This window comes from Ziziphus jujuba, chromosome 10 (assembly GCF_031755915.1).
Source record: "Ziziphus jujuba cultivar Dongzao chromosome 10, ASM3175591v1".
In the NCBI taxonomy this organism is placed as follows: domain Eukaryota; kingdom Viridiplantae; phylum Streptophyta; class Magnoliopsida; order Rosales; family Rhamnaceae; genus Ziziphus; species Ziziphus jujuba.
In genome coordinates this window covers 2,059,080-2,083,821 of record NC_083388.1, presented here as the reverse complement: position 1 = coordinate 2,083,821, position 24,742 = coordinate 2,059,080, and the positions used below count along the sequence as shown (strand labels likewise).

General features: G+C 30.2%; 2 protein-coding genes and 1 long non-coding RNA gene across 4 annotated transcripts; 1 reads left to right on the top strand and 2 right to left on the bottom strand.

The window, feature by feature from the left end:
* Positions 1-250: 250 nt before the first annotated feature.
* On the bottom strand, positions 251-5,233 carry LOC107410410 (probable serine/threonine-protein kinase PBL3). The gene is made up of 6 exons (XM_016017836.4): positions 4,987-5,233; positions 3,785-4,101; positions 3,562-3,697; positions 2,594-2,730; positions 2,387-2,510; positions 251-2,206 (listed from the first exon to the last, which is right to left on the bottom strand). The coding sequence occupies exons 1-6, from the start codon at positions 5,045-5,047 to the stop codon at positions 1,827-1,829; spliced, it is 1,155 nt and encodes a 384-aa protein (XP_015873322.4). The 5' UTR covers positions 5,048-5,233; the 3' UTR covers positions 251-1,826.
* Positions 5,234-10,823: 5,590 nt separating this feature from the next.
* On the bottom strand, positions 10,824-14,195 carry LOC107410416 (probable serine/threonine-protein kinase PBL3). Of its 2 annotated transcripts, none has more exons than XM_016017842.4 (6): positions 13,993-14,195; positions 12,726-13,042; positions 12,503-12,638; positions 11,712-11,848; positions 11,501-11,624; positions 10,824-11,328 (listed from the first exon to the last, which is right to left on the bottom strand). In XM_016017842.4, the coding sequence occupies exons 1-6, from the start codon at positions 14,051-14,053 to the stop codon at positions 10,913-10,915; spliced, it is 1,191 nt and encodes a 396-aa protein (XP_015873328.2). In that variant the 5' UTR covers positions 14,054-14,195; the 3' UTR covers positions 10,824-10,912. The 2 variants fall into 2 exon arrangements, with proteins under 2 accessions (XP_015873328.2, XP_024926134.1); XM_025070366.3 differs by having other exon boundaries at positions 12,726-12,899; positions 13,993-14,152.
* Positions 14,196-20,189: 5,994 nt separating this feature from the next.
* LOC125420790 (uncharacterized) lies at positions 20,190-24,070 on the top strand. The gene is made up of 3 exons (XR_007239065.2): positions 20,190-22,596; positions 22,680-22,774; positions 23,307-24,070. It is a non-coding gene; the product is annotated as an uncharacterized LOC125420790 (long non-coding RNA).
* Positions 24,071-24,742: the final 672 nt, after the last annotated feature.

The window sequence follows — 24,742 nt, the reverse complement described above, 5'->3', positions numbered from 1 at the left end:
TTTTAGTCAATGGAAGAATTCAGACGTTGAATGAATGAAAGAGAAAATTTTGCCAAAATCATATTTAAAAAAATAAAAAAGAAAAAAAAAGAAAGAATTGATTTCCCATCTCATTTGGCTTGTTTATTTTACTACTTTCTTTTTATTTGGTCAACATAAAAACAATACAACTTCAAGGATGTTAAATTACACAAATGGATATTGATTATTTTGGGTCCCACATCGTTCCCCTGACATTGATGTTGTTGACTTTCTGCGTGGAAAATTCAAAGTTTTGGAGGCATGCAGTCCACAGAAGGAAACACAAAATCCTTGACAAGAAAGATTGTATCACGCACTTTTGGGTGCTCAATGACTCAGTTCTTTCTGCGCATTGTTGGATCCTGTTTACTTTTTAGTTCTTAGTTTACATCCGTTTCAGTGGACTTTACGGTCCACTTTATATATTTAAAAAATTACCCACCAATTTTTTGTTTCCATTTTTAAAATTTTATATAAATTTTCCATTAAAAAAATGTATTACCCAATAGATAACCACAATTAGTTGGGCTACATTGAATTTTTCATTTATTTTACTATGTTCTGTTAGAGCAACTTTTGTGCAGTCTAAACCAGTCCAATAACGGTTGGACTATACTTTATACAAGTATTTTCTAACTGATATATATTTTTTAAAAATTAAAAATATTTTCTGTTAATATTTTACCGATATCGAAATTTAAAACTTCCTAGTTAAAAATTTCCAAATTAGTATTGTTGCAAATAAACCTAAAGTTCATAGGCCTATGGGCTTAGGCTTGAACACAAAGAGTCTGTTTCTTTTTCAACCTTGAGAGCATGCATCTTAAGGGTAAGAGTGTCCAAAGAAAATGCCTAATTTTCATTTTCAAACAAGTTTTCAGCCTCATGAGTCATGATTTGGATTTGGTAAAAAGGGACAAGATTTCAGAATTTGTTTTCAGCAGGCAAATCTAAGCATTTAATGCCCATATTGACTAACCATCCAAAAAAAAATGCATATAATATGTGTTAAATGACCTTTTCCAAATTTACATTCTTCAGAAGAAACCAGATCTTTAATTAATTAAATTTGAAATATTGCAATGTTTGAGGACCTGACTAAGAACCTTTATAGGAGGGTGACCCAATCTTTGATGTAGAAAAGTAATAGCTGAAGTACAGCTGTACAATATACAGGAGAAAAATATACTGACCGTTTCAGCAGAATTTGATAAACAACCAGAGAATACAAGATATGCTGCTTGTCTAACTGACTTCGAGAATTGATGGACACTAAATTTGGTGCTGCTGCAGATGAAACCACAGAAGATGACTTTTATTTGTTTTGTTATGAAAGGTAACAGAAACAAGATAGACGAAGAAAATAGCTACAGGAAAACTGATCAGAATTCTAGCCAAATGAAAATCGGAGCTTAATTCGATATTGGAACCCGGTTTCTATACAATCATAAGCTAATCTCTTGTCAATAAAGAATCTGTGTTCACGTGGGCTGAGACACTCAGTTAATTTGCAGCTCCAACATCCTCATACCCACTTTGGTCAATAGAACTTTTGTGTTCCCTTGTGTTATTGTGCAAAGGAGAAAGAAGATTATGTTTATATGCATACAAAGCTATCAATATATAACGATATTGTACAATTGACCACTTCTATGAAGCACATAAGAGGATATTTCTACTTCTACAGTTTTGCTTTTGGGTACACAACCTCCTCAGGTGCACATTTATGCTACCCACATTGTTGTTTGCAAGCTGTACTAGCAAACAAGCAAAACATAAATTCTTAAGTTTGTGTTTCAACAGTTTTAGTTACGAGAACGATTCAAATGCTTGATCCCCTGAAGGTCCAGTCTTGAATCTGGAGTCTTCAAAATGCCTCTTGAAGTATGGATCTGTTTTAGTTTTGCTAGAACATCTATCATGAGTGGCCTGCCCTTGGAATCTGAGTGCAGGCACTGCAAAGCAAGTGCAGCTACTTCTTGGGCTTCTCTTTTCGAGTATTGACCTTGTAACCTTGTGTCCATAATCCTTAACATTCTCCTGCTATCACCCTTAAGGAATGGCTTGGCCCAATCCACCAAAGTTTCACCCCCAGCTATTTCACCATCCATTGCCCGTTTTCCTGATAGTAACTCTAACAAGACAACGCCAAAGCTGTATACATCACTCTTTGGAGTCAAGTGACCTGCTCTTGTTGAAAAAGAGCTCCTCAAGTTAATAGTATTCTAAACATGAAAGTACACTTTCTTAATCACAACATCAAAGTTTGGAATGGTTCTTTTTTTTTTTTTTTTTTTTTTTTTTTTCCTTGTGAGTTTTGAAATGCCATTGTGAAATGTTTTCTTTACGTATTGGTAAAACTGACCTGTAGCTACGTATTCTGGTGCAGTATAACCATGAGTTCCCATAACTCTAGTCGAAACATGAGTTTTATCTCCAGTAGGACCATCCCTTGCTAAACCAAAATCCGAAAGCTTTGCATTGAAATCCTACAGAAATTGGTTACAACTCAATCATAAGTATGAATTTGTTATACAATTTCTTGCCAGAACAACCACAAATTCAGTATTACCGAATCAAGTAGAATGTTTGAGGCCTTTAAATCACGATAAATAACACTGGGATTTAAACTATGCAAGAAGGACAAGCCACGTGCAACATCAGTAGCAAGTTTCATCCGGATAGACCAAGAGATAGGTTCAACATTTTCTGCAAGATAAGAAGACAAAAATGTAACTATGGTTTACGGTAAAATTTATTCGGGCAATTTCACATGATTCTCATCAATTATATAAAAACACAACTTAAAGAACCATCTCGAATGCAAAAAACATATCAAAATAGCCTTAGAAGTCCTCCACCTAAATGAACTCTAAAGACATGTCTCCATCCTTGAAAAAATTCTGCATCCAAGCAATCCATGGGGAGAGACGCATTACCCACATGGAGATGACACTAAGAAAGTTTTGTTTCCAAAGTGTTATAGGAAACTTTTTCTTTAATAGTCCAAAAGCATCTGGAAATTCATATTTGGGTTTAAAAAATGTCCAAATGCGATTTGAATGTAGTCTCATTTTCTGGTTTCTAATAAGATACTCAATTCAGCAAAACCTCTTCTCAGGTCCTATCCAGATACCAATCGCTGGTTTAAATAAAATGGAAAAGGTCTTACTAATCTATGTAGACCTTTATAGATGTATTTCAACAAAGAAAACAAGTTCATCCAAATCAGAAAACATTTGTTGCAAGGATCTACCTAGAGATAAGACAGTAAGTAGCATGGAATGGGGAGAAAAACTCACCCACTACAGGGCAACTAGTTTCAAATACTATGTTTTCACAAGAAGGCAATGGAAAACTAAATTGAAAATCTCACAATTCAAATCCTTATACCAATTGCTCTATTTTTTTTCATTTATTCAAAGACAATTGCTTACAAAGCTGTTCTTTATCCATATGTTAAAAGGATCTAAGAAGCAAATAATACAATAAACCAAATTAAATAAACTGAATGTCAACTATGGGAAGAGGGAAACTCACTTCTAAACAAATGATTCTCCAAACTTCCTTTAGTCATAAACTCATAAACTAGAAGTTTATTTTCAGACTCCGAGCAGTAGCCTACGAGTTTCACAAGATTTCGGTGTCGAAGTTGACCTAAATAATTTATTTCTGCCTGCCAAGTTGAAAAACAGAAACAAAGTCTTAGATAAGGACTATTGAGGCAAAATTGAAGAATAGTTAGGATACAAAGTACACATACAAGCCATTCCTTGTGGCCTTGAAAGCTTTCGCGCTTGAGAGTCTTGACAGCCACCACCATACCTATTCCCGGTTTAGCAGGAGAAAAAGTGTTCTCATCAATCCATCCTTTAAACACATATCCAAACCCTCCCTCTCCAAGTACACTGTCCGGCTGGAAGTTCTTTGTGGCGTTCTTGAGATCATTGAATGTAAAGGACCTAGGATTTGTGGTCGGAACATATAAATCAACTGTGGGTGCTACAAGACCTTCAAATGGTGTTTGCTCTCTTGGATGTCTTGAATCCTGCTTAGTCTTGATATTAGGCTTCATACTTTCTGAAAAGTGCCAAAAAAAAAAAAAAAAAAAATTGTGGCTAGCTATATAAGACTCAGTATCATGGTATAAATTGAAACCAACAAGATTATGTTGAGACCAAGAAGTGCAGGATGCCAAAAGAACATGTAATATAAATTATAAGTTATATTTCCTTGACAATTTATGAACAATAACATAGAATCCATTTGGGAATGACTCAGTTAAACCTTCAGTCAACAAGAACGCAAATAATAATGTTCTTCCCATTACTTCTTTAAGTTTTATGATAATACTTGTTAAATAATAGCGGAGCTTGTGTGAGCTTGACATTATACTTGGACTCACTTCCTGAATAACTTAATCTTTTTTGAAAAGTGGTAACTTAACAAGGTATTATAGCCTAATTTCGGATACTATAAACTTTTGGAAGCATTGCTTACCTTACATGGTATAGAAGCCAAGTTATTTTGGTATTAGGTTTCGCTTTAATTTGAATATTATCATTGTTGTAACTTTTAATTAGCTTGCAATACCATTCTCTCAGTTGATGAATGCAAAGCATTTGGCTAAACAACTTCATTACTCAGCCTCACACAGATCACTAATGCATTCTTGCTGGAATCCATAAATTTCCCGAAACAGAAAAAGGAGAAAAGCAACAGAACAAAGGTTTAAAGAACTCATGGATTTCTTGCTTCGGAAGGCAGTGGAGCCTCAATAAGATTGGAGCAATAACAAAGAACCAAACATATAAAAAAAATAAAAAAATAAAAAACATTAAGATTGCATAAAACCTAGAGAAAGGTGACAAAGTGCTAAACATAAACAAGTTGAATAGTGAATAAAAAGCAATAGCTCCAATCTAAAACAGCAAAATAAATATTAGAGGGAGAGAAAATGGGTACCAGAGAAGTTGTTGGAAGAAGCATGAGCACAATTGGCAGGCTTTCTCCAACAATTTCCCATACTGGAAAGCAGGAGTGTATGTGCTAAAAGCGGTTCCTCAAAACCCCATTTATATGGTTAAAAAGGGACCAGAGAGGGAAAGGCCATTGGACTAAGTCTTTGGATAAAGAAAATGCTAACCCACTTTGGAGCAGTGAAGTTAAAGCAAAGGGTTAAGTCCATTGACAGAAGGTTAATGCATCTTCAGATTTTCAGAATCTCTATTGAATGGTAGAATTCAACCTTTGAATGATGAATATACAACCATAAAGTATTGCACAATTTGATCATATATATATATATATATATATATGTATATATATGAATTTTGCACATGAATTGCAGAGTTGATCTTGATTTTTGGGGTCCCACCCCTGACTTCCAACATTTTTTTACCATAGTTTTTCAATTCCATCCTGTGGAAAAACTCAAAACTTTGTTGTTCTAGTCCTACAGTGCAGGGAAGGAAAGTCAACTCTAGCAAGAATTCCTCGCTGTTCAGTACAAGGTGTAAATATAATATATATATATATATATATATTTTAGCCAAAAAAAATTTAATATATATATATATAAAGTTGTTTTATAGTACAGATGTATGTATAATTTTAGTACGCAAATATTTTCAAAAATCATCATCTTTTCAAATAAAATTATTGTTTTTTAAAATGCCGGTACGTTTAAAATTGTATTAACATTCATATCATAAAATATCTATATATATATATATATATATTTGATAAATACTTTTACCATACTGTCATACATGCGGTACATAGTATAGCTTTTAAAAGAAACTTTTATCAAAACTTATCCACTAAAAAGTAAAGACATGAAAAAAATAAAAATAAAAAATGGTTGATCCATCAACCAAAAATAAAATGTATCCGCGAGCATCCTCAATGCCTTTTTGTTAACCAAAAAAAAAAATATATATATATATATATATTTTAAACTAAAGAATATCTTTAAATATAAAAAATAAAATTTTATTAAATCCTCCAATAATATTCTTTATAGATCGAATTGATTGGGTCATATAGGAATAAAGTCCAAGTTGATCAGTTTGTTAGGATGCCTTATATACATCACTGCATGCTCTTTATTATTATGTTTTTTATAAGTATTAACTATTATATGCCATGAAATATAAATAATAAACATGTTTTTCTATTAAAAAAATTGTGTTAGGGGTATTGAAACTTATGCACACCAAATGAAAAACAATATAAAATATAAATAAAAAATGAAATTAGCTTTCTGCATTTGAAGAATAAAATCAATATTTATATTAAAATGTCAAAACAAAGAGTGGATTGGAAATTTTTTTAAAGATTAACTCTTTAAAATAAAAATGTGAGACAAATAAAAAATTACTTGGAATGCTCTTAGTGATTTTTGTATTTTTTCTGAAATTATTAAAAAGTAGAGATGCAAAACTGGTAAAACTGAAAGGAGGTTAGTGCAATATTTCCTAGGATTATACACATATGCATTTACTTGAACTTTATATTTGCTGTATAGGTAAAATAAAATTGTAATCAAAATTTTCTTCTTATAATTCAAATAAGAACAACAAAAGCATTTATAAGATCTAAGAAAGTTTCCTTTCTGAGTATTTTTAAATTTGTTTTATATTATATCTTATTCAGTTTTAATCGTATTTCCTCTCCAGGGAAAAAAAAAAAAAAAAAAAAAGGTCATAATATCTAATTATAAGTTCTTTGAATTAATTTTTTTCAATATTTTGTTTGTTTATACTTTCCTGCCGTATTCAGTTTATGGGTTTTATTAATTTTTTTTTTGTAATGAGGGACTGCATTTGGACCTGATGCAACTAAATAGTAGCTAAATAAAAGTTTTGTTTTTTTGTTGGAGATCATTAATTGACTCACTAAAATATTCTAAATTGATAAATATTAGTTGAATCACTAAAATATATATTAATTAAGTATTTATCTGTTATAACGGGAAAAGTTTATTATATATCATTTTTTTTTTTTAATCTTTATGATCAAAAGCTCGATTGTTTCTTTTTCTTTTTTTTTTTCTTTTAATGACAACTAATAGGTTGACATTCATTAAAACAGAAAACTAATAGATTGACTAATAAGTTATTCATTTTTTGACTGTTAATTAATATAAAACTCGCCCATCAAATTTGACCCAATATTTCTAGTAAAAAATTTGCAAATATGAATATTGGGAGTTCAATTCTCAATATGCCGATACGAACATATATTTATATAGTAATTTTGATCTAAAGGTTTTACATATATATTATTTATATATATTTTATATTAAAAGTATGAAGATTCAAATTCAATATTAATGTGAAAAAAATAGTGACTTGGAATTGTACAGTAACATCTATACGTATATAAGCGTGAACAATTTTGTGGTCTTCTTAAAAATAATAATAATAAAAAATAATAAAGAAAAAAATATGGTAGTAAATTGAGTTAGACAGTGATACACTATTTTTTTTTTTGGGGTAAATATATAGTGATAAAATATGGTTGTCAATTGAGCTTTATAATGCATGGAAATGAATGCATTCAAAAACAAGAATATTGACAATTAATTAATTAATTGGTTTTTTTTTTTAAATTAACTAACCGGTGTCTAGTTGCCAAAAAAATTAAAAAATTAGGAAAAAAAAAAACTACATAATTGGTGTTGAGACATGATCAAATGAGGCAAGATTAATTAAAAAAAAAAAAAAGACTTTTTCTTTTCCATTATGAGGAAGCTGACCTGATTTCAGATGGGAATTATGAGGAGTATATTTCACATCACCTGTCAGTAGAAATTTTCCTTTTTTTTTTTTTTTTCAAACAACATTATTCTATCTCAGCCGCCACATGAATTTAAGAATTATAAGGAGGAGAAAAGAAAAAATAAAATAAAATATTTAGTATTTACATGTGTAAATATATTTTGTTTTGAATAAAAACTTCTATATAGTGGATTTCTTTTTATAATATGTTTTCAAATAATAATAATATTATACAAGGATGTAGCTCCATATAATGACATTAGAATATCTAGGTCTAGTAAAAGTATACATGATCAAATAACACTGAATGAAAATTTTCATATTTGCTCTTCCATATTGAATGAGATTGATAACGGGTGAATTCACTAAGACATGATAAGCTAATGGGTAATTAATGGTTGAACTGTTAACACCCGTTTGACCAATTAATAGCAAAGGTATTTTAGTTATTTTATGAAAAAAAAAAAAAGAATATATGGATGAAAATGATAATGCATTTGTAATGGTAAGATCATATTTTTGGGGGAAAAAATTGCATTTGGATGTTTGATTTATTAAGTTTGTGTTAATCCTTTTATGCTTTTGTGTTAATGTTCTAGTGAATTATTTTTTAGTAGTTTTTTATAATTCTCTTAAAGCAAAATAGTTAAATAAATTATTTAAATACAAGTTAACATGTATTCAATTCAAAATATTAAATTTACTTATAATATTAACTAGTTGAATAATAAATAACACAATAATTTAACAAATCAATTTGGATTTGTATTTTAACATGATAATTTAATAACTTATGTTTAAATGTAGAAAATTAAACATAAACATGAAACAGCATATTACGTTCCAAACTTAAACACAATAGTATCATGTATATATGTCAACTTATATTTTTAGTTTATAACAACTATATATCTCATTTATATATATATATATATATATATATATATATAACCTTGTTATGACATCTAGCACATGGACCACACCCTTTAGACAACTATCATATGCCACATCTCTCCACCTAATTCTAAGTCAAACAAGGGAAAACTAGTTAATCACAAAAACTAACCCTTAAAAATAATAATAATGCCATAACATAATGTATAGTGGTACCAAAATAATGCAGTGAGTGATCATCCATAAAGTGGGAGAGAGGAAAAATCTATAGGAGAAAGGATAGGATGAGCTTTTTTTCTTTTTTTTCTTTTTTTTTGGTTCCTTGTAAGAAAAAGGATAGAGCATACATCTGTGAGAGAAAATATTCACCAAAACAATTATGTGAGAGAAAATGTATATTTTTATTTTTATTTATACAGTTTTGAGTAGACCTGGCAATTTGGATCATGACACGGTGACACGACTCGAAAACGACACGGAATAAATGGGTTTGAATTTATTATAAATGGGTTCGGATCATAATCGGGTCAACCCGTTTAACACGATTATTAATCGTGTCATTTTCGGATTGACCTGTTTAACTCGAAATTGACCCGTTAAGACTCATTTATTAAACGTGTCAGTTTCAACCCGACACGATTATATACCTATTACAACCCATTTAAATTTAATTTTAAATTAATATTTTATCACTAATATAATATTTAATAACTAAAAAATATTATAAATTAAAAATTTTATAAAAATAATTTTCTATTACTAATTTTTTAAAAACAAAAAATACATCTTTAATAAAACAAAAACATAAAAATAAAAATAAAAATAAAAAAAAAATTTCGGGTTAATAGGTTAATTTTCGGGTTAACGGGTTAATAGGTTAGTTTTCGGGTTAATAGGTCAATTTCAGGTTAACGGGTTAATAGGTCAACACAACCCGTTAAAATAATCGTGTTAAACGGGTCGTGTCGTGTTGACCTGTTTATAAACAGGTCGGGTTAGTGTTTTAGGTACCTGACACGATTAATAAATGGGTTGTGTTCGGGTTAGACATTTTTGACACGATTATTAAACGGGTTGACACGAACACGACCCACCAACCCGAATTGCCAGGTATAGTTTTGAGAGCTATAATCTCAATTTAAAGGGGAAAAAATTGACTGTGTTTAAGTGATAACATATCACCATAATTAATGATTTAACATTAACATGGACAAGTGATAATTTTAAAGATATCCAAAATAAGATAAGTATTAAGTTCACAATAAATCAAAATCCAAATTTAAATTTTTATGTCATATATTATAAACATATTACTCACTATTATATTTATTATATTTTTTTGGGGCTCTATTGTATTTATTATTTGTATCATATTATACTAACAAATACCTATATTGGACTATACCTTTTAGACGGTGGTTGACAAATTGGTGAATAAATAGTTGGACTGCTAGATCCCCGCAGGCCACTGAACATGGCTGAGCCACTTGAAGGACCTCTTAAGACCAAACCCTTGAAGCCCAACTTGCTGAAGCGCCTTTTGAACCCAAATCAAACCTACCTGTGAGTCTGTAACAATGATTTTTTTTTTTTTTTTTTTTTTTGGGGGGGGTAATAAACTGTCACCGTCCTTTGTTTATAAGTACGTCGAGGGGAATTAATTGATTTAAACGCGTAGAAAAATTCTTTAATAGAATGGGTACATGAAACGCCCTAATCATATACAAGTTGAGCTTTATATATGGATCCTACAAGTGAATGTGAATAGGATGTACTATGCCTAACTCATTAAAGATTTTCTCGTGTATACAGTGTCCATTTAGGACTATTCAGAGAAATGATTATGGTGATAATAATGAGGTGGTAGATTTCACTGAGTTTGGTATTAAAATCTCCTTTTCCAATTAATAATAATAATAATAATAATAAATTTTAAATGTATATATCGTTTTTATGAAGAAAAATTATAATTGGTTCATGTAAAGGTTGCATATTTTGATTTTGAAGCACTTTCTATATTCTTTTGTTCTCTGTTTTTCTGTCATATCCTCTACTGATCTGTTGGATCATGCATTAGATATGGAATCAACAATGCATGACAATGTGCTTCTAAGATTCAGAAACTGACAATCAAATAATAAGCTTTTAGGTTAAGAATCTGAAAGTTTACAATTTTTTTTTTTTTTTTTTTTTTTTTTAAATTTACTTGTTCGTCAACTAGAATGGTAGACTACTTTAATGTTGCGATGATTACCAATTGAATTCTTGCTCCTCTTATGGTCCAGTCGTGAATGTGGGGTGTTCATCAAAATGTCTCCTGAAGTAGGGAGCTGTTTTAGTTTATCAAGAACATCAATCATGAGTGGCCTATTCTTGGAATCCGAATGCAGGCACTGCAAAGCAAGTGCAGCCGCGGCTTGAGCCTCTTTCTTCGAGTATTGACCCCCTAACCTTGAGTCCATTATCCTTAACATTCTCCTGCTATCACCCTGAAGGAATGGCTTTGCCCATTTCACCAAAGTTTCTTCAGCACCTCCGGCTATGTCATCATCCTTTGCCCGTTTTCCTGATAGTAACTCCAACAACACAACGCCGAAGCTGTACACATCACTCTTTGGAGTCAAGTGCCCTGCTCTTCCTCAATTTGATTCATCAAGAAAAAGAATAAAAATGGAAAGACCTTCCCAAGTTAGTTGTATTCATAACCACGCATGTATACTTTCTGAATTACAACACCGAAATTCTAGTGGTTCATTTCTGTTTTTTGGGATCATCTTTATATCTATATTGGTAAAGCTGACCTGTAGCTACATATTCTGGTGCAGCATAACCATGAGTTCCCATAACTCTAGTCGAAACATGAGTTTTATCTCCGGTCGGACCATACCTTGCTAAACCAAAATCTGAAAGCTTTGCATTGTAATCCTACATAAATTGATTACAAACTCCATTAGGAATAATAGAATATGAATTTGTTATAGAATTTCTAGCCAGAGCAAACCAGTATATTACCGAATCAAGTAGAATGTTTGAGGCCTTTAAATCACGATAAATAATGTTAGGATTTAAACTATGTAAGAAGGACAATCCACATGCAACATCAACAGCAATTTTCATCCGCAAAGGCCAAGAGATAGGTTGAACACCTTCTGCAGGAAAAAAGAAGACACAAAATGTAAACTACGTAGTTCACACTTGGTAAAATTATACGGGTGCAGAGCAAAACTAGCATTTTGTTTTGGTAATGAATATAATGCTTATCATCAATTATATAAAACCGTAGCTTAAGGAACAATCTCATATGTGCAAATCATACCAATAAATGTTCCTTAGAAGTCCCCCCCATAAATGAGCTCTAAATGCATGTCACCGTCCTTTCCTGGTAACCATGCAACATTCAAGAAATCCATGGGGCAAAACACATTATCTACATCAAGATAACACTAGGAAAGTATTGTTTCCAAAGTGTTACTGGAAATTTTTTCCTTTAATATCCCAAAAGCATCCAACAATTCGTATTTAATTTAATAAGACTTAAGTGCTAGTTCATCGTGGTCTTATTTTCTGGTCTCTAATATGACATTCAGTTCAGCAAAACCTCTTCTCAAGATCCTATGCAGATTCCAATCACTTATTTAAGCCAGATGAAGAAGGTTCAGCCTAAAATGTACCTTAAAAACAAGTTATTCAAATAGGAAACGTTCTTTGCAAGGATGTACCTAGAGATGAGATAGCGAATAGCATGGGGTGGGATTAAATAACTGAAAGTAATTATGGGAAGAAAGAAATTCACCAAAACTTACTTCTGAACAAATGATTCTCCAAACTTCCTTTAGGCATGAACTCATAAACTAGAAGTCTATTGTCGTACTCTGAGCAGTAGCCTAAGAGTTTCACAAGATTTTGGTGGTGAAGTTGACCTAAATAGTTTATTTCTGCCTGCAAAAGTTTGAAACAGAATAAGGCCTTAGATAAGGACTAGTGAGGCAAAATTGAAGAGAAGATGGGACACAAAAGTACACATACAAGCCATTCCTTGTGGCCTTGATAGCTTTCACGCTTAAGAGTCTTGACAGCCACCACCATACCGGTTCCTGGTTTAGCAGGAGCGAAAGTTTTCTCATCAATCCATCCTTTGAACACCCATCCAAACCCTCCCTCTCCAACTACACTGTCCGGGCGGAAGTTCTGTGTGGCATTCTTGAGATCATTGAAGGTAAAGGACTTAAGATTAGTGTTGGGAAAGCATATATCAACTTTGGGTGCTACAAGACCTCCAAATGGTTTTTGCTCTCTGGGAGGTGTTGAATCAGGTTTATTCTTAATAGTAGGCTTCCTACTTTCTGAAAAGTGAAAAGAAAAAAATATATATATGTATATATGGCTATAAAAGATTTTGTTATCATTTTTATTAAATGAAATCAACAAGATTATGTTGCAATCAGGAAGTCGTAGATAATGATCAAGAAATACAGAACATGAAAGAAACATGAAATAGATTGTAAATTTTCCAGTTAATTTGGAGCTTATATTTCCTTGATCCCTGATGGACAATACGATATACATACAATTCATTTGGGAATGACTCAGTGAAACCATGAGTCAACAAGACTATCCGTAACTCAGAAATGTTTTCCCCATTACTCATAAATTTTATGATAATGCTTATTAAATACAGCATATTTGTGTGGACTTTTGATATTATAATTGGACTAACTTCTTCCCAATAGCTTGAACTTTTAGGAAAAGTGTTAATTTAACAAAATATGATATCCTAAATCTAATAACATAAGTTTTTGGAAGCATTGTTAACTTGACATGGCACCAAAGCCAAGTTATCCCAGCATTAGCTTTAGCATTTGGATGTTATCATCAACGTAATTTGGTAACTGGGTTTTCAAAATTATTCTCCTAGTTGACGAATGCAAAGCATTTGAAAAAACAACTCCATTTTTTCAGCCTCACACAGATCACTAATGCGTTCTTCTTGGAATCCATAAATTTGTTGAGGCAGAGAGTTCAAAGAAGTCAACGATTTCTTGCTTTGGAAGGCATCGAAGTCGAAATATTTCACAAAACATGGTGGCAAACAAAACTTTACGAGCACTAGCAATGATAATTAACTCAAATTCTACCAGACAAAAACCAAAAATCCGTTAAGATTGCATAAAAACTCAGATAAAGGTGGCAAAGAACCAAACATAAACGAGATGAATTGTGAATAAAAAGCAATAGCGCCACACAAAAACAGCAAAAAATACGTATATATAAATATGGGAGAGAAATTGGGTACCAGAAAACTTATCGGAAGAAGCATGAGCACATTTGGCAGGCTTTCTCCAACAATTTCCCATACCAGATACCGAGGATAAATATGTGCCAAAGCAGTTCCTCGAAACCCTATTTATATAGGGTTAAAAAGACCAAGTCTTTTGGTAAATTCATTACCAAAAAAAAAAAAAAAAACAAAAGAAGAAGAAAAAAGTCTTTTGGTAATAATATGCTGACCAACTCTGTTCAAGACGTGAAGCAAAAGGTGGAGTCCATTGATAGGCGGTTAATGCTTTCAGTATTTCACAAATGTGAATTCAACATTTGAATGGTTGATCTATAAACACATAAATTATTGCATCGCTTTTAAATATATATATATATATATATATGTGCGATTATAATATGATAAAAGTTTTATGTAATCAGTTTAAAAAAACTATACAGGTTTAATATTCTATTTATATTTTTTTCCTCATAAATTTTTTATTATATTATTTTTATATTTATATGGATTTTGATATAGTAAAAAATTTATTAAAAAAAATTATAAATGAAAGTTGTCTAAGATCTTTATATCTCTTTATATAAATTTTTTATTATATCGTTTATGTAAATTACAGTATTGATCTTGACTTTTGGGGCTCACACTCTGACTTCAATATTGCTTGACCATACTTTTTCCAGCCACTGTGGAAAAACTCAAAAGCTTGATGTTAAAGTAACGGTCCAATGAAGGAAGTCAACTTTCGTTCAAGTAGTCTCCTCTCTTCTGTACGAGGTGCAAGTATTTTTGTACATCTTGTCATAAATGAAGCATATGGTGAAAAACAAAAAGATATTCATATCAAAATCTACCCATTTAAATCTGAAGAATTTTTTATTAAAAAAAAAAAAGGTTGTGTTCAAATTGATTGACCCAGCATCCCAAAAAAAAAAAAAAAAAGAAAAATGTGAGGGAGCTAGTGATTCCTTTTCTTCCTTTTTTTTTTTTTTTTTTTTGAAAATATTAAAGTAGAGATGCAAAACTTGTAATACTGAAAGGGGTTATTGTAATATTTCCTTTGATTATAAACTTGTAATATTATATTTACTGTATAGGTAAAAAAATTTGAAATTCAATTTTTTTTAGTAATTTAAATAAGAACAACAAAAGCATACATTTAAAATTTTTTACCCTTTTTAGTATTTTAAAATTGCTTTATTATGCGTTTTATTATGTTTTGATAAATGAAAGTTTCGGTATTCCTCTCAAAAAAAAAAAAAATTTTGAATGAATAACTTTTTTTTTTTTTTTTATGTTTTGTTTGTTTAGTTCCCTGTCGCATTCTTTTTATGAGTTTTATCATCAATTTATTTTGTTATGAGTTACAAGGGACTTGATTTGTGCTTGATGCAACTGATTGTTATAGTTAAATAAAAATTGTTTTTATTAAGCATCATTAATTGACTTACGAAAATATTCTAATCATATTTTGATATATTAATTATTGAGAACAAAAAAAAAATTATTATTTGTTATTGCGCACAAATTTAGATTATTATATATCATTGTTTTATTTTAACTTTATTACATCAAAACCGTGGTCATTTTTTTAATGTAACAAGTAGCAACTAATAAGTTAATTCATTTTTTAATAATTTAATTTGGGTTTTTTTTTTCTTTTTCCAAGTTAATTAATATAACACAAGACCATCAAATTTGACCGGATATTCAAAATCTAATTTTTAAAGAAATATTATCTTTTCATGTCCAACTATCCCAATCGAAATAATATATATATATATATATATACATCCCGTCGAATCCTCCATTAGATGTTGCGAAATGTCAAGAATAAAAATACAAATTAAAAGCCAAATCAGCAGCCATTACATGTGGAATTTTTCTTTTGGGTAGAGATGGACAAAACTGTGGTAGGCAAAGATAGAAAGTGGATGCCTTTGAAATTGACGAGTACAAATTCGTCTTTTTCTCTTTCACTGACTACAGTGTTGTGGCTTTTGCTTTTGAAACGGAACCATCTAATATAATTTTCACTTCCTAACTTCTTTCTATAATGTTGACTTTTAACACCAAAGTGATCGTTTATTGGGGAAGAACGTAGTGTAAGTTGTGACAAATTTTACTATCGTTTCGGATAATCTCGTACCGTAATATTGTATTGTACATAATCGCAGTCTGATTCTTATTATTTTATTAGAAAGCATTTTTTTTATTTACTCAAAAAAAAAAAATACAACGTTGACCTCTATAAAAATTCTATAAAAATTCGATGGTAGCTTCTAAATCCTGTGGCTAATCGTCCTCAAATTGATTATTTATTGTATATGATGAAAAATATAATCCATAGTCAAAATTGATTCTCCAAACAGGAACCACAAAATAAGAGATCAGGTCTTTCACCACCGTTTGCTGACGAAATGCTGGATTTTTATCTTCTTCGGTAACGCCCAAGAATCTTCCTCTTGGAGTTTGGAAGGAAAAACCGCGTTCTTTTTTTGTTTCAATGGTCTAGGAATTAGGCTATTAATATATATTTTTATTCTTAACATTTGATAACATATGATTTGATTTGCTATGTGTGACAAATCAGAATCCAAACTTATTCACAATATGCACTAAATAATTTCTCCATTTGAATAAACATATCATTTTGATCTAGTAGAAAATATTATATATAGATATATATATATATTATCTATATCTTTTTTTATATATTAAATCTATGAAAATTTGAATTTAATATCATTATTATTAAAAAAAAAATATTGAACTATTCTTGTAACATTTATGATATATACATACATCAAAACCACATCAACTTGACATGAGTGATTTTTTAACTAATAATTAGGTCATATTAATAATAAATTTTTTAAAGATCTAATTTTTTAGAAAAAAATGATAATTTTTCTCTGCTTTTATATTTATTTTAAGATGTAAATATATGAGTTTCAAAATTAAATTCTCACATATGTAAAAAAGATATTCTCATTAAAATGTCAATTTAAAAATTCTAAAAAATATAGTTTAATTTTTTTTAAATAAAAAAAGATATTCTCATTAAAATGTCAATTTAAAAATTCTAAAAAATATAGTTTAATTTTTTTTAAATATAAATTTACTCTTAATTAATTATATAATATTTAATTTAGTTGTTTACCAGTTTTAATTTTTCTATTTCTTATCAAATATAATATGAAAAAAATTAATTTTTAAGAAACAAGTTCTCCAAAATTTAAATATTAGAAATTGGCTTCTTTTTGAATTTTAATACTTTTCAAATGAAATTTTAAATTATTTAAAGAATGATATTTATAAATATAATTTTATTTTATTAAATTTTTTCAAAATTTATTTACCCTAATAAGTAGAATTTTAATATGTTAATTATCTTTTGAAGCTAATCCAAGCCTGAAATATAAATATATATATATATATATATATATATTAGTAATGTCACCACACAAATATGCTAGCTAAGGTGTCTAACTGTATTAATGTGGTTAGCACTTGAATATTGTTAGGAATTATCCCCAAAAAACAAAAAAAAAAAAAAAAAAAACTTGAAGGTTGTTAGGCGGGTCCAATGTGAGAAATTATTCCATGCAACCAGCATGAATTCTATTTGGTACAATAGCAAATAAAATAATATTAATGCCAAATTATATTAATAAAATCAAAACAAATTTGGACGTCATCCCCAAACTTCGTTCTTCTTCGTCAAACTCTCTCCCTCTTTCTATCAGTCCGTCTTTTACGTTTTGTTGCCTTCCCTTTCTGGAAAACATCTAACTTGGTCGCAAAGATATGGAAAAGCTGAAGAATACATCTTCGCCAAGTTTTTGTCTCAATTTTACCCCTCAATTTTTGAATGAAAAGGATAATTATATCGACTAAAAGAAAAAAGTTAAAAAAGATTGAAGAACAAGAAAATGGGTACAATACAAGTAGGATTTGTTAAATTTTTGGAAAAGAAGAAAGAGACTATAATAAACTAAGGAAAAAAATAAATAAATTAAATAAAGTATGGATGGAACCACCCCATTAATGTCAAAGACGCTGATTTGGATTTTTTAAATATAAACTTGAAATAACATTTAGACATGGCGTTATTTAAATTGCCATGTGCACTAATTTGTGGTCCGGTATTTCCTGGACCACAAAAATTTGTAGATTATTTTTGAACATATATATATATATATATATATTGATAATAAACACTTTGTAGAATATTGCTGCCTAGTGCAATTATACTTGTACATTAATGAAACAAAATAGTGGTCAATTGAGCTATATCATATGCATGGAAATCGACAATATTGACACTTAATTAATTAATTGGTATTTTTTGTTTTGGTTCTACAAAATTCCAAACTGACTAATTGGTGTCTTATTCAAAAAAAATAAAAATTAAATGAAAATTAAAAAGAAAATAAAAACATAACTGCCAAATCGTGTCGACCCACAATCACTCAAACATATTCATGGCAATAAGTATCGAATAAAACTGGCACTATTTTTCGAAAATAAGTGTTTTTGAAATTTTTTTAATAATGTTGAGTTAATAATAAACAATAAAAAATTTATTAGTAATTAAAAAAATTTATATATTAAAATTATAAAATAAAATTATATTTAAAAAATAAATATAAATAATTTTTTCACATAATTTTAGAATTTCATTTATTTAAGAGAATTAAATTTTTATGTTACTTTCCATGAAATTTATTTTCATGAAATTTATTTTCTGTTAGATTTATAAATTAAAAAAAAAATTAAATTTCTATTAATTTTATCATTATTCAAATATCCTATAATTATAAGAACTTTCAATGAGTAAACTATGCAGAATTTCCTTCAGTTTAATATTTTTTTCAATGTAAACCTTTCTTTTGTAGTAATTGCAGATTTTTGCCCTATGCTTTGAATTGTTTTTAAGAAAATACCATTTTACCTTTATGGATTTCTGGAGACTGACGGCGCTAACTTTTAACAGTGAAATATTATCATTACCCTTGGTCAATGAATGATATATATGCATCTAGACTATCAAAAATTCAAAACATTATTTTGTTTTTGATTCTCATTGAGCTCTCAATCGATTCTCAAAACCTCTTATTTGTAAAATTCCTTGCTTTCTTTTCCATCTTAATGGCTATCTGTTTTGCTCTTCATATCTATGTAATAAAAAATTCTGGTGGTTCCAAATACAGGTCGAAAGCTAATTTTCAAAATGAATGAGTGGATAATCTAAATTCAATTTCAATTTTGAAAAGAGATTTTCGTTGTTTTTTAGATTTTGGTTTGTCTTCAAAATGAATGGTCTTCTAAATATCTTTTCATGTTTTCCTTTTATCTCTTTTTTTTCCAAGCCAAATCATGGTTGTCCTTCTCTCGAGCTCTCTGCACCTTGTGCCTTTTTTCTTTTGTAAATACCTAATTTCTGTTTTATTACTCTTAGTATTTTTTGTTAACTCTCTAAAATACGAGTTCAATTTTTTTTTTAAATAAAAAAAGAAAATTGTTCAAAAAGTATTATTTAAAAAAAAAAAAAAAAAAGCTCAATAAAGGGTATTTTTGTCATTAAAAATTAAATTCAGTTGACCAAGAAATTTTAACTCTTTGACTAACACAAAGGTATTTTCTGATGAACAAATCAAACCATAAGGGAAGTATCTATAATTATTGGAAATCAGAGGGCTTACGTGAAAAAATATTAAACTAGGGTAGTTTGTGTAATTCATCTATTCGTTCTCAATTAACGTTAGGAATTAATGCTGCACGAATTTCAGGCAGCATTTTTTTCCTTTTTTTTTTTTTTTTTTTGTTTGGACTTGATTTGAATATTGTTTCCTTCACAATAAATATATATTAGCTAATCACAGGTTACAACTGACAACGACTAAATTTTTAAAAATCAGTCTGAAATAGTGATTTTTTTCTTATGATTACAATGATTTTTCTCATGTATTAGTATTTTTAATTTTTAATTTCTTAGCCGTAAATATAAATTACTTATTAAGTAAGAAATTCTCATTTCACTTAATTTTATCATTTAAATTGAAAAAAAAGAAGATAAAATTCAACCTAAATATAAAATATTCAAGATCAAAATCTAAAATATAAATTTTGATTTTAAAAATATAAAATCATCCTTATCTAAATGTTTTCTTATGTATCTATATAAACAGAGAAGCTAGCCTGATGATCGACCGCATGCCTTACGTGCGGTCCAAAAATGTGATTAAAATTGGGCCCTCTGATCTGCACATTTGGCATTAATGGTCTTGGACAAAAGCTGGTCTCACGTGAGAATTCCCTTCTCTTCTCCTCCCATTCCAGCTTCGTTTCTCAGGCCAAATCTCCCATTTCCCATTCGCAAATTCCCTTCTCTTCTTCTCCCATTTCTCCTCCCATTTGCAGCTTCATTTCTCTCTTCCACTCACATTTCCCATTCGCAAATTCCCTTCTCTTCTTCTCTCATTTCTCCTCCCATTTGTAGCTTTGTTTCTCTTCTCCAGTCCCATTTCCCATTCGCAAATTTCCTTATCTTCTCCTCCCATTCACAGCTTTGTTTCTCTTCTCCATTCTAGCGACGTTGCAAGCCACCGATCTCTAGTTCTCAGGATAGCCGTTCAGCCACACCCATGCCAGCCCTGCCCCAGATAAAATCCGCAACTTCTTTGCTGCTTCCACCGGTCACCGGCCAGCCCTACTCCAGATTTTCATCGTTTTCCTTTTGCTTATCTTTGTTTTTGTTCTTTATAAATGAAATTCAGCAATTTATGTTACTATAGTTTCAAATCGGTTACCAGAATAGTGGAAGAAAATATTTAAATTATTTTGACTTTTTTTTTCCCCTATGAATATTGATAAGGTCTATTCTCTCTCTCTCTCTCTCTCTCTCTCTCCTTAGAACTCTCTGCTATATCTGAGTCGAAATGGTTTAATTTTTTTTTCATGTTAAGTAGAGCTTTTTGTTCCCTCAACACCCAGATATGATTTATCAATAAATAAGCTTGTTGAAAGTTCAAACTTGGCTGCTTCCACTGGCCAGCCCTGTCCCAGATTTTCAACTGTTTCCACTATCGAGAGTGTCCAGGTTAAATCTGCAACTTCTGCTTTTGCCTTATATTTAGTGGTTGTTGATTGTTTATTGTTAATTGTTGATTGTATATTCCAGTATTAATTAAATTATAAACTTGGGAGATTGAAACGTTAATGTTCCAACCAGATATGCTGCTATATATATTTTTTCCTTTTACAATGTGGTCCCCAAACTAATTGTCTTGATTCTGTTCATCATAAAAAAAGTCACATTATATGGACCACATATATGTTCTACACAGTTGTGTGGAAGTAGATCATGTGATGATCTCACTAACATCTAATTATTTTTATCAAAGGTGCAAATTTCATGTGATTGTAGGACTACCCGATTCTTCTAACAAAGACTTTCATGTCATATAAATTCCATACAAGTTTTTGAAATGGACATGTGATCTTTGGACCACCTAATTATTTGTTTTTTTAATCCAAGGAGGCAATAAATTAGGACTAAGCCCTTTCAGCACCTACATGTTTGCTATGAAGTTGTTAATTGGTTCATTTCATTCTACTTCCAATATGATTCCAATGCTACCTCCTTGTTCTTTCTGAAAATTTATCAGAAATATATTAAAAAAGACTAAACCGATTAATCGTCTTGCAATCCTATTTGGACATAAAACAATAAGAATATAAACCTGATATGGTCTTATGATCGAGGTCCTATGATCCTTTTTTTTTTTTAATTTGTTTTTTTTTAATTAGGTCCTACGATCCTCTGTTTTTGCTTTCTTTAAGAATCTAATTGATAACATGGAATAATTATTAGTCTATGGATGGATTTAATGTTCTTTTTAGTAATCACACAGATAGTCTAGATTAAAAAGAAAAGAAGACAAGACTGGCACTTGTCAAGCCGATGAAAACTCTTGGTAAAACTACTTGTTGAATATTAATTCAAAATACTGTTTGACTGATGACAAAGTTTTACTGAGAGCTATTACAATCCAATAGGAATTACTTCAGCAGAATATAGACAAAGAAAATTGTCTATTTATTTATTTATTTATTGTGTTTATTACTGTATCCTCATAATTGGATGGTATTATATACATTTGCCCAAAAAGAACCAATTTAAATGCTAAGATGGAAGAAATATCAAGCCCCACATGCTTAGTGGGAAAAATGCATGTGAGCTTTTGAAAAAATTAAGATAATTAATTGAAGTGAAAAGGTTCGAAAAGATATAATATATATTTAGTGGTTGCTATTGCTATTCCTTTATAGTCATTGGTGTTGCTAAGTTAGATTAATTCATTCATGTAGAAAGGTTGCTGGTGGTTTTTTATGTTTTTCATTTTTTATGTCTTTTGGTTTTTTATAGCATATTAAATCCTGCCTTGTGTTCTTTAGAAGTCATAGTTGGAGATTAGTTGTGTAAGCATGTCAACAAGTACTAGTGATGTTCAACCGATCCGGATGTGCTCATGTGGGCAATATATGCATTTAAAAACATCAAGGACAGATAAGAATTCAAATAATCAATTTTGGAAATGCTTAGATGGTGAACAGGTTGTATATAATTTTTTATGTGTTGAATTTTTATTTGTTTTTGTTTATAAAATAATTAAATTATATATGTTTACTTGCCACAGGAAAAAGGATGTGGTAAATTCATTTGGGCAAAGGAAGAGGAAGCTAAACTAGAAAAAATAGATGTACTTATCGGTGAAGTTTGTCGTTTATCTTTGTAAGTGGAGAAATCTAATAATATGCTTGAAGCAATTTAAAAAAATACCCAGAGGAGCGACCAATATGACATTAAGATTGTCATATTTCTTGTACTTTTATTATTTATTTTCTTTAAAATGTTAGCCTAGTAATGTAGTCAAGCAATATATATGTTTGGTCGGTTGGTAAACTAATTATGTAGCACCATATATATCCTATTAAGCTCACTGTATGTTTTGTTTCTATTAAGTTGATGTTCAGATTCCTATTTTGGGTGAACCTTTATCTGTACCTCTTGTTGTACAGCCATGCCTCTCTCTCTCTCTCTATAATTCATTACAGCTTGCATGGCTTTGGAAAAAGCAAATAATATTAGTTTAGTTTATTCATTGTTACAAGGAAAGTAACACAAATGGGAACACCACCACCAATAACAACAGGAACAACTTAGGCAGAATCGTCTTCTACTTCTTATTTTTTTTGTTGGTCTAAGAAATTTCTTAGGATTAAAGCATGAAGCCTATGGAATTTTATTTGTTTTGGGACTGCAGGGCTGAATATGATCCAAAAGTTGATCTATTGGATCAAGAGTTCATGCTGAAAGGGACATGGTATTAAAGGAAGGATCTGGAGGTAAGTTTCGAATTATATATGTTTTCTTAGCATTCTTGGTTTTAGTTTAAATCTTAACTTGTCAGCAAATATGGTAATAGTAATCATTATCTTCATTGTGGTGTTCTTATCCTGTATGCGCCTCACTCTAGCACATTCCTTTTGCTTTGGTGAAATTCAGATTGGGGTTACATAACTGTAGTTCATTTATGTACTTGAATTATTTTTAATTGATTGCTTAGAGAAGGCAACAAAGTTTTGCAGTGATGTTGCACACTATAGTCCAGTTAGGTAAATATTAAGTTCTGATGATATGTGCTAGTTGTAATTTGTAAATCTTTATTTGGTATTCAGGGTGTGTAATTCACAAGCAAGCAAATTTATGCTGCTGATTTCACCTAACTTATCATATTTATTTACTGTTAGTGTCGTTACATCCCAAACCTTGACAACCTTTTTTCCAAGTTTTTATCCTATTTGTTTTCCATACTAATGCTACAATCTATCTGTAGCACTTTGTTCTCCCCTGTTTTAGCATATGTTACTGTTCATGATGAAGTTGCTGCTGTTTTGAGCCTGCTGTTGCTGCTGCTGGTGCTGCTGTGTTACTGCTGGTGCTGTTACTGGTGCTGTTGTATTGCTGCTAGTGCTATTGCTGGTGCTGCCGAGCTTGTTGTTGCTGCTGCTGAGCTTACTGTGTTGCTGCTAATGCTGTTGCCGAGCTACTGTGTTGCTGCCAAGTTGCCAAGCTGCCGTGCTATGTTGCCGAGCTATGTTGCTGTTGTTCCTCCATCACATGCTCTCCTTGATATGTGTCCTTTATATGTATATAAATGAATGTTGATCCATCAAATCACACAGATTTTAGTTTTGAAAGGAATATAATTATAGGCTTCAACCAATGTATTCATATTACTTATTAACATGTGCTCTCAGAAAGTGAATTCAGAAAAAAACATGGATGTATGCATGCTATTTTTCTTTCCTGGTGTATAAATATACTATTTACGTATACTGTTTACACATATTGTTTATGTGTACAGTACACATGACTATTCATGTGTACTGTTCACTTGTGTTTAAACATCTTTTTTTTTTTAGATTTTTTTTTTTGGCTAAAAATACTTGTGTATAAACATCAATTTCCAGCTTCTCCTTCCTGCTAATTGAAGTAAACCACATTGGTAAATAAACGGCAAACTAGACTAAAGGCAAACTAGCATACATTTAGTCAAATAATCAAACAAGACTTCATCTTACTAATACATGGCAATTTAAGGAGTCTATAATCATAACTCAACTCTCTTTTAGTAACTAAGCTGATAGTTATTGTAATATGACAAAAAAAGAAAAAAAAAATCTAAGAACAGAGGGA

Excerpts from the sequence above, each read along its gene's own strand:
- LOC107410410 (XM_016017836.4), bottom strand. The coding sequence starts at position 5,047 with ATGGGAAATTGTTGGAGAAAGCCTGCCAATTGTGCTCATGCTTCTTCC. Across the intron at positions 3,698-3,784 it reads AAGGCCACAAGGAATGGCTT|GCAGAAATAAATTATTTAGG; the intron begins GTATGTGTACTT and ends TCAACTTGGCAG. Across the intron at positions 2,511-2,593 it reads CAAACATTCTACTTGATTCG|GATTTCAATGCAAAGCTTTC; the intron begins GTAATACTGAAT and ends CAATTTCTGTAG.
- LOC107410416 (XM_016017842.4), bottom strand. The coding sequence starts at position 14,053 with ATGGGAAATTGTTGGAGAAAGCCTGCCAAATGTGCTCATGCTTCTTCC. Across the intron at positions 11,849-12,502 it reads GGAGAATCATTTGTTCAGAA|AAGGTGTTCAACCTATCTCT; the intron begins GTAAGTTTTGGT and ends TTTTTCCTGCAG. Across the intron at positions 11,329-11,500 it reads ACCAGAATATGTAGCTACAG|GGCACTTGACTCCAAAGAGT; the intron begins GTCAGCTTTACC and ends GAGGAAGAGCAG.